The following is a 13,175-nucleotide window of genomic DNA, read 5'->3' as shown; positions in this document are numbered from 1 at the left end:
GTAGTTACTTGTTTGAACTACAACTTTGTGGTCAAAACAAGTAAAATTTCCAAGTGTTGATTTTGCCACATAAGGACATCTCAAGACTGCTTCTTTTTCTGCAGTTGTAAACTATAATCAGTTCTTTTCCCCCTTGCCTTGGCTTGCTCTAAGCCAACTCAATCAACCCTGTTTTACTTAACCTGGTTCAGACTTGGTTGCTAGTAGAATGTTATTCTAGATGTTTTCATCTTTGTGGCCCCCTTGTGCATAGCTGAGTGACTTGGTTCAAGAACTGTTGTGCTTTAACTGAGCTGCTGAGTATTTCCAAAAGGGAAAGCCATCTCTGTCTGCAAAAATCTAGCATTTCATTTACTTTAAAACTGGAATGGATCACTAGTTGTAGTACTGCAAACAGTGAATCAGTTTTCAGCAAAGCTCTGGCTTGATAGGAATTCTGGAAACCCAACTGCATTTCCCCTCAATCTATTAGTCACTAGAATAAGGTAAAACTCACTTCTGTGGAGGGCTGGGCTGCTTTTCTGGTCAGTTTTGCATCTTCTACCTTGGCAGCTTGTGTTTGGGGGGGGGCAGGGTCTAGAGCGCAATGGGATCAGTCCATGTCTGGTGGTGCCATTTTCTTTCCAGGTCTATCAATCTCCTTTTGCCTCTTTGTTGGTGTATTTATATACTTGTCCTTAGGCACGTTGGTGAATGTATGGAGTAAATGCTAAATGTGTCCATGCCGTCTCTCATCCTGCAAACGCGTTTTGTTTTGTTGTTTTTTTCCCTCAGTTTCTCTCTACAGTTGCTATCATCCTCTCTTCCCTTCTAGGACTGTTCTGCTCCTTGTCTGGCCAGCAGACAGGGCTGGATTAACCATTCTGATAAGTACTCTACAGAGCCCAGGCCCAGCCTGCTCAGAGTCCTTTCTATGCTATAACTAACTGGAGTTTCCCAAATGGAAAAAAAAGTGGGTGTCATCTTTTCCCCTGCTCTTAAAAACCCACTGCAGCTAAGAATAAGAATGGCCATTCCCACCAGGAAACTTCAGCCATGCTCCCAGCAGTAGATAAATATGCAGTAATGCTGCTGTCTCCAGTATAAGTAGTGTCCAGTAAAAGATTTTGCCAGCTGAGAAGGATGGCTGGAGAGAAGTAAGGGAGTATCTCTCTGTGTGTCTGCATGCATTTGTGCCCATTAAGGCTTGTTGGTCCAATAAAAAAAATAATATATTCATTATATGATTTTGCCCCTCAAAATTATTGAATGTGCAGCAGTTTACACATGAGTAAGAGTAATAATCCCAGGAGGAAAATACTTCACTTCCTTGTTTTCTACCTCTTGGAAGAGGCATTTTGCCCATTTTGCTGTGTGTCTGGCAGAGGTGATAGAATGCCTCTTCTGAGATGTTACCCGCCTCTGGTATTTTTCCTAAGAACTTGTATTTTAAAACAGTTAAACTGTGTAAACTGCGGCACATTCAATAATATCTTATCCATAGGCAATTATGCAGTCAATGTGGGTCAATTAGTTAATCAAACTGTTTTACAAACTCAGATGTTGTGGCCCAGGTGCTAGTTTTTGTAAAAGAACATAGGCAGATGTTGTGGCACATCCAGACTGATTGAAAAGACCAGAAAATCCCAGATTATGTTCCTGATTTTTCCCCAATTATATTTAAGTGATCTATACATGCTTTTTTAAATCCCAGGATATTTTCTGTCAGCTCCCAGGACAGTCAAAGACTTTTTATACCAGCTCCCCAGGTTCATTTATTTGAACCCAGCATAAAACCGGAAAGAACAGGAATGAAATCTTGGACTTTTCAATCAGTCTGGATGTGTCAGAGATTCTAAGAAAAATAGCTTGACAGGAGTTCTGTCTCCTTTCATCCTATCTGCTTGATAAGGAGCTTCAAGTCCGGTTGGAGTGTTCATTTCCTCCCAAGTACCTAGAGGTATCTTCTGTTGTTTCAGAAAAGATCCTGTTAACTTAACCTTTTAAAATCTCAGGCTGGGCAAGCCTCAGCTTTGGAGGGATGTGCTAAAGTCAGGGCTCATTGTCATGACCATCACATTAACTTCAGAAGCCCATGGTTATTTTGTTGTTGTTGTTATTTCTTTATTTGTTTAACTGATGGGTTGTAAAAGCTGGTTGTTCCCTTGGCTGTATAATCAGAATTGTTTTCCTTTTTTTGTGCCTAGGAGCTTAAGGCCAGTATCTTGGCTCTGGCTACACAAATCTTGACAGGATGTGATGAGGTCCTAGAAATGCTGCAGCAAGTCACTACTGCTCTTATAAATAGTGATATTCCAGACAGGGAGCACAGGTGAGACTATTTACAATATCTGTTGTGAAGGTTTCCTATCATGAAGAGACGTAATCATTCAAGACATGTTGTTGTTGTTAATTGCCATCAACTCAGCTTTGACTTACACCAAACCCCATGAATGAAAGACTTCCAAGAACCTGAGCGATCAAGAACCTTGCTCAGGTCTTGCAAACTCAGGTTGACGGTGGCTTCCTTGATTGATTCTATCCACCTGTAATGCAGTCTTTCTTTGTCCTACTGGCTTTTAAATATTTTACTTATTTAATTTCTATCCCACTTTTCTCCTAAATGGGGCTCAAAGCTACCTTCCACATTATTGAGTAAAATGTCTGCTCCAGTGTCATGATAAGACCAAAGTACAACAGCCTCAGTTTAGTCATCTTGACTTCTAGAGACAGTTAATGTCTCATTTGTTTATGGATCCATTTATTTGTCTTTTTAGTAGTCCAGGGTGTCCGTAGAACTCTCTTCCCACACTGTTATGCATTCAGTATGGTTTTAACCTATTGAAATTGATTTTAGCTGTATTACAGCCATACATAGAAATTAGAAATACAGCCCACCTGCTGCCTTTGGTGTTTAATGCTATAGGCACCTTATAGCTGGCTGCAGTGGGACAAAGCAAAAATGCACAATGCCCAGCTACTTTGAGCCTTCTGGAAGAGATGACAGAACAGATTGTGCTTCCTTTGTGCTCTGTAGTCTCTGTGCAAGTGGCATTAGGGTAGAATGTTCTTGCTGGAAAAGCAAGCAAAATCCCCGCAGCTGGTCTTTCTCTATTAAATGGGGCCAAGCTGCTCTTCCCCATGGTGTTCATCCTGAAAAGAAGAGGACAACCTCCCAGGGGCCCGTGTTCTCTGGCTACTAAACAGATCCAGTATCAGTGAGTGAAAGTTAGGAGCTACTAGCTGCTCTGAGGATCAGCAGTAGAGATACTGTTACACTTACAGAGATGATAGATGTTCCCTAATACATCTTCTTTATGGAGGAAGCCAGAAGTATATTAGGGATCAGCAGGAGAGGTCATGCTAAAGTGAGGCTGGTGTGGTAGGACAAGAACTAGATGAACTAAATAGAGGGGGCATCTCGTTTCAGATTAAAGGGCCTGGAGCAGGTGACCAAAGCCACCATGCTGGGCCACTTGCTCCCAGTATTGCTGACGTCACTGATGCATCCCAACCTCCAGACCTTGACTATGGCTGATGCTCTGATGCCTCAGTTGGTGCAGCTGGTTCTTTACACAAGCCAGGTATGGCCTTTGTGGGTTTCTTAAACTTCTGGTATGTCCCCAGTTAGGATGACCTGTCTTGTTGCAACCTTAATGGGAAACAGCAATATTCATGTTTCAGCTTGTCATATTTATTGATCCAGTAGAATGCCTTAGGTGTTTATGATGTGGGTGTATCTTTATTCTCTTAAGACAGACACCATCATTGATTTTTCTATTTGGAAGCCCCCTGACATTTTGGCAGAATTTACCCTTTCACAACCATAGCTTGGAAAATTACTTGAAAAATGTAATATGTTGTGTTGCGTATTAAATAGCTAGAGTGCTCCCAGATGATGTAGTACTCATGCACCTTTCTTCACAAGGCTATTAAGCACTCCCAGGAAAGTTCATGAAGCACTGTTAACCTTGTAGAAGAGCTGTGCATGTCCCATGTGGCCTGCATTTTGGTTGAAAAGAAAGGGGGGAAAGCCCAACAACAAGGTTATTTGCAGGGGAGATGGCATGTACAAAAACAGCACTGGTTGCATAACAAGTACAATGGTAGTATCATCACTAAAACTTGTAAAAGTTACTTTTTCTTTCATTGGTCCAAAATGAAGCATTACAAGTAAATTTGTTACTCATAATGTATTACTGCTACTTTGTGGTTTGCATGACTCTCACTTAATACATGGGCAGTTGACCCATATGACTAAGTTCAGAGATGGCCATCACTCACAGTTACAGATAAGCAACCTGTTCTTTGAAGCTCTGTTGAGAATGCATTAAGGTTACTTTGCTTCCATAACATTTCACAAAAACGTAACTGGATTGCCTGTTTTTACAAAGGCCAACTCACAATGGTGTTCTGTGGAGTGCAGTTCAAGACCAGAACCAGAAAGTCCATCTTGCTCCTTCCAGTTGAATAATCTGGAACTGGGGTGAAGGTGGGGTTGTGCCATCCTTGAGGGCAATAGGGAGGCAAAAGGATTGACAGGACATCACTACCAAGAAATGGGGCATGCTCATGCTCTCTGATTCTCCAGTAATTTCTTTCTCCCCAATTGTGCAATAACATTGTCTATACAACGTTCTTAATAAGCCAATCACCTTTGTGTTGTGTTGCAGACTGCCTTGTTGCTGAAAACCCAGTCTCCTCTTTTCTCCGAAGCTGGTGCTTCTCCCAGTGGGGCCTGTGAACAGAGGAGCAAGCTGATTCCTGATGAGAGGTGATTAACTTACCATCATCCAACTTTCCTTTGACACTCAACATTAACTGTTTTAATAGCCGGAAGCACAATTTTCATGTCTGTCTCTCTCATCTGTCTCAGAGGCGAGGAACTCTGTGGTATTAGCATTACATTGCTCTGTAAAATTGGCGTGGGACAGACCGTCCAAAAAGGACAGTCTCCCGGCACCTAGTTTTGGTCTGCGGGGAAGCTGCAGCCTCCAGACTGCGGGATGTTCCTGCGGACCAAAAAGAAGCCGCAAAAAGCGGGTTCTTCTTGCAACGCCATTATGATGTCGCAATGCGCAAATGGCGCACTTGTGACATCATAATGGTGCTGTGACATGTGGACGCTATGCGTCCAGCATGTAACAATGGTGGTGCCCATCTGTACAGGGCGCTGTCATTTTGACGCCCTCGTCACATGCGAGAGGCGTCTTGAAGCATCGCCCATCGTACATGAGGAAGGCGTCCTATCCCGTCCATCTGGACTGGGCCATTGCTTTCCAGTCAGGAGCTGAAACTGATAAATCCCAGTGAGTTGAATAACAATTATGCACACAGATGCCTGGTCAAAAAGAGTTTTGAAATGGTAGGAAAATCTGTAAAACATGTTTCAGCAGAACTACAAGTCAAATGAATGTTAGCCCTGCAAGCAGCAATTTTTCTTACTTAACTGCCTTCAACTTTCACACATTTGTCTTCATTTTAAAGCAGAGGTGGTCAAAATGTGACCCAGGAGCTTTTTTTAAAGTGCCTCCAAAATGCATGTGAGGCATTTGCACCATGCTTTTGCCTCCTGGGCCTTTAAAAAAAAAAAAGGAGATGACTTCCGTTCATTTCTGCTGTTAAAAAATGGTCTCCCTTGGGCCTAAAATGGCTTAGCGGAGTCTAATATGGCAAAAATCCCTCCTTTCACAAAGGGACATTTTGGGACAAAACTTTAAAAATTTATTGGGGGGCAGGGCATCCCTCCAGGAGCTCCTGAGGGGCTAATGTAGCCCTTTAGCTTCCCACAGTTGCCCACCCAGTTCCAAAGTACTGTGGATGAATACATTCTGCAAAGTTACTTCTTTTGCTGATACTGTTTTTTCCCCTTTGTGCCAGAATGCTAGAAGAGAAAGAAGAGCCAGGGTTCCTTACTGGCTTGAAAATCCCAGCTCCTTGGGCTGCTGGGAAAACAGTGGAGACCGTTCATCCTGTTCGGGACAACTACAAATTTAAGGAAACTGTGCATATTCCGGGAGCTCGTTGTTTGTATCTGAGGTTTGATAGCCGATGTTCCTCACAGTATGATTATGACAAGGTAGGTGTGGGCAACGGTGGGAAGGTAAAGGGCTACATTAGCCCCTTAGGAGACCCTGGAGGGATGCCCCCCCCAAAAAAATATTTGCAGTTGGAAGAATGTATTCTTTTGAAGGAAATAATCAGATAAATTATTTTGAAAATGCCAGATCCCTCACTTCCTTTTAAAGGGTTTGTTCCCAATGTTGTTTTAACCCCACAAGATGGGTTTTGTAGTATCTGGAAGTAGGGCAGTAGAGGAAGTGGACTGGAAGGTGTTGTTACCCTACCCCACATTGTTGTGCAACTATACGGAGGAGATGAGGGAAATAGCAGATCCCTCAACCCAAGAAATTATAGAATGGGACAGGAGGCCCACTTGGTCAAAGCCACTGGGACAGAGGTAAACTTAAAAGTCAGTGGTGGTCCAGGGGAAGTTATTCACTCCTCTTGGTTTGTTGGAGGACTGGGATGAAAGACAGTCCAAAGGAACAAAATATGAAGCGACTCTTTGCTTCATGGTCTGTGTCTATAAATGATAGTACTTTCTGGTCTTCTCAAGCAGTTTATGGATTGATTCCGCTGTTCAAAACTGTTGTTAAGCATGCATGGTGTCTGTCTCCTTGCCACTGAACTGTTTCTTTCATGTTTTTGAAGTTGGTGATATATGCTGGCCCCAACACAAACAGTCGGAAGGTGGCTGAATATGGGGGCAACACCCTTGGATATGGCAGCCGCAGTGTCTTAGGAACTGGTTGGCCCAAAGATTTGGTAAAGGTACAGAACAGCCATTGTCTGTCTCTCTCTCTTTTTTCTAAACTGTCAAAAGTGATGCAAGAAACAACTACTGTTGATAGTGACCAGAAGCAAATTTGGGGATGGAATTGACTATTGATTGGCATGCATCGAGAACAAGGTGTGGCGCTGCTGTGTGCTTCCCCAAGTCTTGCAAGTGTTTTCTGGAACCTCAGTATAGCACGCTCTTTACCTGTTTATTTATTACTTCAATTTTATACCATTTTCCGTGCCTTTCCTTTCTTAAAAGTTTGGGATAGCTTCTATCTCCCCCCACCTTTCCATTTTATGCTCACAACAGCTCCTCCAGGTAGATCAGGGTGAGAATGAGGGAGCAACATTCATTCATTGTGGTGGGTGGGACTGGTGGTGGCGTAGCCAAAGGATCTTGAAGGAAGCATCTTCCCCACTCTCTAGTACAGAGCCAGCTCTGTTCAGTCACTGTAATGCCTTGACCGCCGCCCCATCCCCCCTTGGGAAGTCATCAGGCTATAGCACGTGGTAGTTGGTACTCAATATTCGATTGGCTTCTTTAACAGAATCTCTTTTCCCCCCTTTGTCCTTTGAAAACATAAGGTGGAAGGGGACACTGTTACCTTCTCTTTTGAAATGAGGAGTGGTCGAGAACACAACACCCCCGACAAAGCAATGTGGGGCTTTGCTTGCACTGTCCGAGCACAGGTAAGCATGCAATGTTTAACATGCATGGGAAAGTAATAAAAATAAGCCTAAATATGGTACAAGGGGAAGTGGGGCAAGTAGCTTGGAAGGCTTCTCACAGAGGTCTCAGTATGAAGCTCCAATGCAAATCAGGTTACATTAGTAAAGAAAGACTATTTTGTCTCCCTTTCTTGATAAGGATAGCCATTTTTTTCAAGGTTGGGCTCTGTTGTGTTTGCTCTGGTTTTAATGCTCTCGGCATGCTAAATACTCCAAAGGTACTGGTTAATACAAATTAAAACAGCAATAAAAAATAAAAGTCCAGCTCATGATACAAGTCCTGTTTCCCCTGAAAAATAAATTCTCAGAGGCCTGCCAGGCTAAAAACGTATTCATGTGCATATAAGTAAAAGCAAGTAATTTTGACTGTTGTATACTTTCCCTCTGTCTGTGCTGAAGGAGTCCTCAGAAGATGTGTCAGGGGGATTGCCCTTCTTGGTAGACCTGGCATTAGGTTTGTCTGTGCTGGCTTGCTCTATGCTGAGGATACTGTACAATGGACCAGAAATAACCAAAGAGGAGGAAGCATGCCAAGAACTTCTGAGATCCAAACTTTTACAGAGGTAAGTAGCATCAATATGGCTGAGTAGAAAAGAAGCCTGCCTGCAGATTCTCCAGGCAAGGTTTCTCTTCCTTGTGTGAGGACCAGACTCATCCTGAGGTTGGAGCTCCATGGTCAGATGTCTTTTTCGTTATTTAAAAGTAGTCAGCATGGAAGGGAGGGAGGTGAGTTTGCATTGGGGCTGTGTTACTGATCTCTTCACTGGACCTTGTCCCAACTGACATCACAGGTGCATCCAAACTACCTTTGCAGCTAGTTGCAGCATTTTGTGTGTGTGCCAAGAGAAACAAATCAGTGCGCCATTTTGTGTTCTACCAAGAGAAACAAATCAGGTGAAAGGGTCCCCCAATGCCACCAAAGGGGAAAAAATATGGAAAGATCTGATTGTGATCCTCCTATGTCACATCTGCTTTGGCTCTGTAATATAGTAAGGCTGAGATGTCTGCAAGTTGGGTCTTTTTCTTAAATTCATCGATTAGGCAAGCCAAACAATGATTAAAACATGGAAGTCAAAAACAAAGGAATGCATAGCACATAGGCAATGGGGAAACAGTAAGCCAATGCTCTAGCTGGTGGTGGTTCAGTGGAGAAGCTGTTTTATGGTTATAGCAAAGAAAGGCTGTTTTCCTCTGCAAGGAGTTCAAAATACACAGCAAGTACTTGAATTGGGCTGTTTTCTAATCGATGTTGCTTTGAGAATGCTAGAGCTATTTTAGATTCAGTTAACATGAGAAAGTCTGTGGAAGCATTTCTCTCTCTGGTTTGTGCTCAAGGTGCCAGTGGCAGGTGGAAGCCAATGGGGTCATCTCTCCAGCCCTCACTCCGAGCCCTTCCCCACTGCCTCTCACCATTGAGGAAGATCGCGAATTCACCTACCCATCTGACGTCCTTGTTCCCCCTGTTGGCCACTACTTTGAGCTGCCACGGATCAGGCTCCCTCCGGGAATCATGATCAAACTCAGGGAAATATCTGGCCGCGCTCGGCCCCAGTTTAGACCCAGCATCAGGTATGTGGCAGCTTTTCATTGCCCCTATTCTTTCTCTTAATGCAGGCTCACTTTGGGTCTTCTGTCTCAGGCTACTGTCACATGCCTTGTTCAAAATAACTTCCTTCAAAGTCAAGAAACAAAAAAAGAGCTTAATCCCTCAGTAGTCATTGCTGTAAACTACATTTATGATGATATTAAAATATATATATAGTAGTTGAATACTTGCTTAAATGTGTGTGTTTTTTTAGCAAAATGATTTCCCCAGTATAGTTTTCGTCATCTGAGTCTGTTTCCAACTGTCTTGATCTAATGTCCCTCTTTGTTCTTATTATTTTATCATTTTATTCTTTTAGCTTTGTTTTATTGTGAAACACCATGGTGGTTTAAATTTAAAAGTAGTTTATAAATGATCAGAAGTAATTAAATAAGTGACATATGTACTGACAAGCTAGGTGAGGGCTGTTACCCTGTTTCTGGAGTTTATGGTCCCTAGAGGTAGGGATACTGAGCAGAAGAACAATAACAGCAGAAAAGTAGCTCTGTGGTTTGCTGTACATTTGGAGATGAAACCATGGCTTGTATTCTAAACTGTGGGTGGCAGAAATCATGATTTAATATGAACGAAGATTTCTGGCCCTTTATGCTGTTTTAATTGTCAAGTACCAAGTGACCCAATGTTTTATTTTTGGTTTTCCCCTTCATCAGGGAGGTGATCCAACCTGACATAATGGAAGAAATGGTGGTTTCATGTGTGATCAAGCACTTGAATCTGGTTGACGCCCTCCAGTCCCTCATAAACTTCCAGTATCAAGAAGAACATGCAGAGGAGTATGACTTGCTCTGCAAAATTATGGGTGAAACCTTTAAGAAGCTAAATGCAATGGAAAGACAATTGCAGGTAGGAAAGCTCCAAAAAGCAATTTCCTGTGGGGTCTGGGCGGGGGGAGGAGAAAAGATTCTGCAGCTTTTAACATTAAAATATGTGTTCCCCACGAAATTATTACTGTTCTGAGTGCACTCTGGTTTGTCAATTTGCCCTTAACATTTGAGAAGGCGACAGTGATCTGCTGCTTTCATGTTCTTTTCTTTTGGCCAGAGTGTTGCTGAACTGGAACAGAAATGGCAAAGTGAAGTGGAAGAGGCCATGCATGGGAAGCTGGAGAACAATGTACCCTTCTTTTACGATTATCACTTTAATGAGGTAAGCAATGCATACTGTCCCCCAGGAGCACCGGTAAAACTCAGATAGGGTTTTTTCCTTCCCTGAATCATGATATTCTTTCTCCCTTCCAGGAAAGCATTGTGCCTAGGTTTATTAGGGCCTGAGGGTAAATCACACCCACACTTTAAGACTCTCTGAGTGACCCTGGTCTGAAAGAGGCTGTAAATTTTGATTGCCGCTGCTTCTAGGAATAGCTAGTTTCGACAAGCATATGCATAAAGGAGAAGCTTCTTCTCCAGAGTGTTTACAAGGCTTTTCCCAGTATGCACAGTAATAATAAAACAAAGCAATTGGGAATCGCTAATATGAGTGAATTGCAAGGATGGCTGCCAGAATTTTAATGCTGCTGGAGAATGGAGCAATGGATCAGATTCTGGCATACATTCAGTCTTTGGATAGAAGGTGGGGGACCCTAGAGATTTTTGCCAGTAATAACTGTTGTGCTAGATCACGTTAGGGTCCCTCTCCCCAGCATCCTAGTCTCAGTGGCAACCAGTCAAGTGCCTCTGAAAGATTCACAAGCAGGATATTATATTGATGGCCATCTCTAAATTGGTTGACCCCAGCCCAACATCTACCACTCAGTCAATAGACTGCCTCTGAACATGGAGGCCTACTGTATATACTCATGACTGGCCTGTTACAGACTGCCAAAATAAAGCTGCTTCGGGTCTCTTTGGAGGTATGCTATTTAAATGATGCATGCACCCTAAGAATCCGGAAGCTGCACCAAAGCTGCATTCCAGTGCTTAGGAATGGAGTGTGGCTTTGGCGCGACCTCCGGACTCTTAGGACCCATGCATCTTTTAAATAGCATACCTCTAAAGAGACCTGAAGCAGCTTTATTTTGGCAGTCTGTAACAGGCCTATAAGTCTAGAAATTTTAGTAAAAAAATTGACCCCCAAAAACCGAGTCAACTTATCCATGGGTCAGTGTAAATACTGTACTTTAACTCTTATTAAAAAAAATAAGGAACCATCCCTGGTGAAAGGCAAGAGTATAATCTGTCCTGGAAGCACCGTTTCCCCTCTACTCTCTCCATCCAGCCTTTACTGTGAGCACAAACATTTATGCCTGCTGATATTTTCTAAGTTTTTGGCATTGTTTTACTTTACTTATCTTTTAGATCTGTTGTTACATGTCCTTACCCTTGACTTATCCATGGGTCATATCAAAATCCATAATTGTGGCACCAAAACCTGCCCTTGACTTATACATGAGCTTAACTTATAGTCAAGCATATAGGATTCTTTTTACCATATCAGCAGCACAGTATTCTGTGTGTTTATCTGGGAACCAGTCTCGTTGTTTTTGGTGAGACTTACACAAGAAGGATATGTAGAAATATTTAGAATTACAGCCTGAGCACCCCGTCCCCATTCTGTGGCTGTGCTGTGTATGTTTGGTCACCAGTTAAAATCAAGTATGAATGCTTTGTCCATGGAGCCCTTATTGTTTTGTTATATGGGATAATCAGCCAGGGAAGTTTTGCATATGAGATTGTGAAGATTCATGTTTTGTAGATTTTATTTTTACCTGTTCTAAAGGGTGGTTTTGTCACTGCCGTTAGGGCAAGGCCCATGTTCTTCCTGACAGTAAGGGCTGTCTGACAGTGGAACACACTCCCTCAGAGTGTAGTGGAATCTCCCTCCTTGGAGGTCTTTAAACAGAGGCTGGATGGCCATCTGTCTGGGATGCTTTGATTGGGATTTCCTGCATGGCAGGGGGTTGGACTGGATGGCCCTTGCGGTCTCTTCCAACTCATATTCTATGATTCTATGATGGTGGGCCCCCTTGTTTTGGGAAGAAAGAGAGGAGTTTACCTTTCTGCTTCAGCTTGTGCAATGTGATCCTGGATGTGTTTACCAATGAGGAAGGGTGACATGTCAACTGGACATTTTCTGTTCTTCTAGTTTTTGATCAGCTAACCTTTAAACAATCTCTTGAATCCCTTTTTTGTACATTTTTCTCCAATTCCTTAGAGCAAAATGAAAGAACTGGAACTTCTGTGCTCAATGAAGGAGATTTCGTTTGATGGAAGCGACCTTGAGAATATGGTTATTTCACTAAGGTGAGTGGGATCCCTGAACTTCTCAGAGATCTTGTTTTCATGCTCTTTTGACTGGGGGGATCGGGCACATTTGGGTTAGTTTCCAGGCCCTCATTTTCAGTCTGAGGTTCCCAGTCTATAGTTTTTCTCCTGCTGCAACCTCCTGGAGGTCTAATGCACACAGACCACTTGTCTGGCTCTTTCAGATTTACCTCTGCTGCTTTTTAGGGAGAAATTCATTCAGGAAGTAAACTCTCTGCACCAGAAGCCTTTGCATCCCATGGGGAAAACAAAAACGCTGGTAAAGAGCCTGATGAACCGAGCAGAACTGCTGTTGCACGTCACCATTGCTGCCCAGTCTGGCCTCACCAGGAGTATATCTGGCACACCTGCAGAGACACCAGGTAATGGACGGAAGCAAAAGAAAGGCAAGCTTGAACAACCTGCTGTCTTTGATGCTTCCAGTGTACTGTTCCCTGCAATTCACAAAGGGATTTAGACCAAATATCTTTTCCATTTTCTTGTCTCTTTTTCTTACAACCCACTCATCCTTGGTCAAATATAAACCAATTTATTCCTCCCAAAACCTGAGAGGTATTGGTGACATTGCAGACACTAACCCAGCCAACACCCCCCGGGACTCTCCAAATGTGTTGGGCTGCAAATCCGATAATTCCACAGGCAGCTACACTAGACTGCAGGCATCCTCTTTATCTCTTTATTTGATGTTCTTTTTGTTGCCTGTTTTATTGAACCCTTTCCTGTATTGCTATGTATTTTATATTTTTATCTTATTATTT

At 42.8% G+C, this 13,175-nt stretch overlaps 1 protein-coding gene across 5 annotated transcripts in view; it reads left to right on the top strand.

Annotated features, from left to right (window-relative positions):
• The window catches only part of HECTD4 (HECT domain E3 ubiquitin protein ligase 4), an 80,601-nt gene that overhangs the window by 32,921 nt on the left and 34,505 nt on the right, over window positions 1–13,175 (top strand). For all 5 annotated transcript variants that reach the window (XM_089490041.1, XM_089490039.1, XM_089490040.1 and 2 more), the window contains exons 18-29: window positions 2,187–2,311; window positions 3,410–3,563; window positions 4,653–4,753; window positions 5,860–6,058; window positions 6,694–6,813; window positions 7,408–7,512; window positions 7,951–8,114; window positions 8,887–9,120; window positions 9,808–10,000; window positions 10,199–10,303; window positions 12,308–12,396; window positions 12,604–12,779. In XM_089490041.1, the coding sequence (XP_089346167.1) occupies window positions 2,187–2,311; window positions 3,410–3,563; window positions 4,653–4,753; window positions 5,860–6,058; window positions 6,694–6,813; window positions 7,408–7,512; window positions 7,951–8,114; window positions 8,887–9,120; window positions 9,808–10,000; window positions 10,199–10,303; window positions 12,308–12,396; window positions 12,604–12,779 (1,765 nt within the window). The remainder of the gene's footprint in view (window positions 1–2,186; window positions 2,312–3,409; window positions 3,564–4,652; window positions 4,754–5,859; window positions 6,059–6,693; window positions 6,814–7,407; window positions 7,513–7,950; window positions 8,115–8,886; window positions 9,121–9,807; window positions 10,001–10,198; window positions 10,304–12,307; window positions 12,397–12,603; window positions 12,780–13,175) is intronic.

This window comes from Sceloporus occidentalis, unplaced genomic scaffold (genome assembly GCF_023333645.1).
Source record: "Sceloporus occidentalis isolate IW3139 unplaced genomic scaffold, rSceOcc1.0.p SCAF_41, whole genome shotgun sequence".
Classification (NCBI taxonomy): Eukaryota; Metazoa; Chordata; class Lepidosauria; order Squamata; family Phrynosomatidae; genus Sceloporus; species Sceloporus occidentalis.
This window is presented reverse-complemented; position numbering and strand designations above follow the sequence as displayed.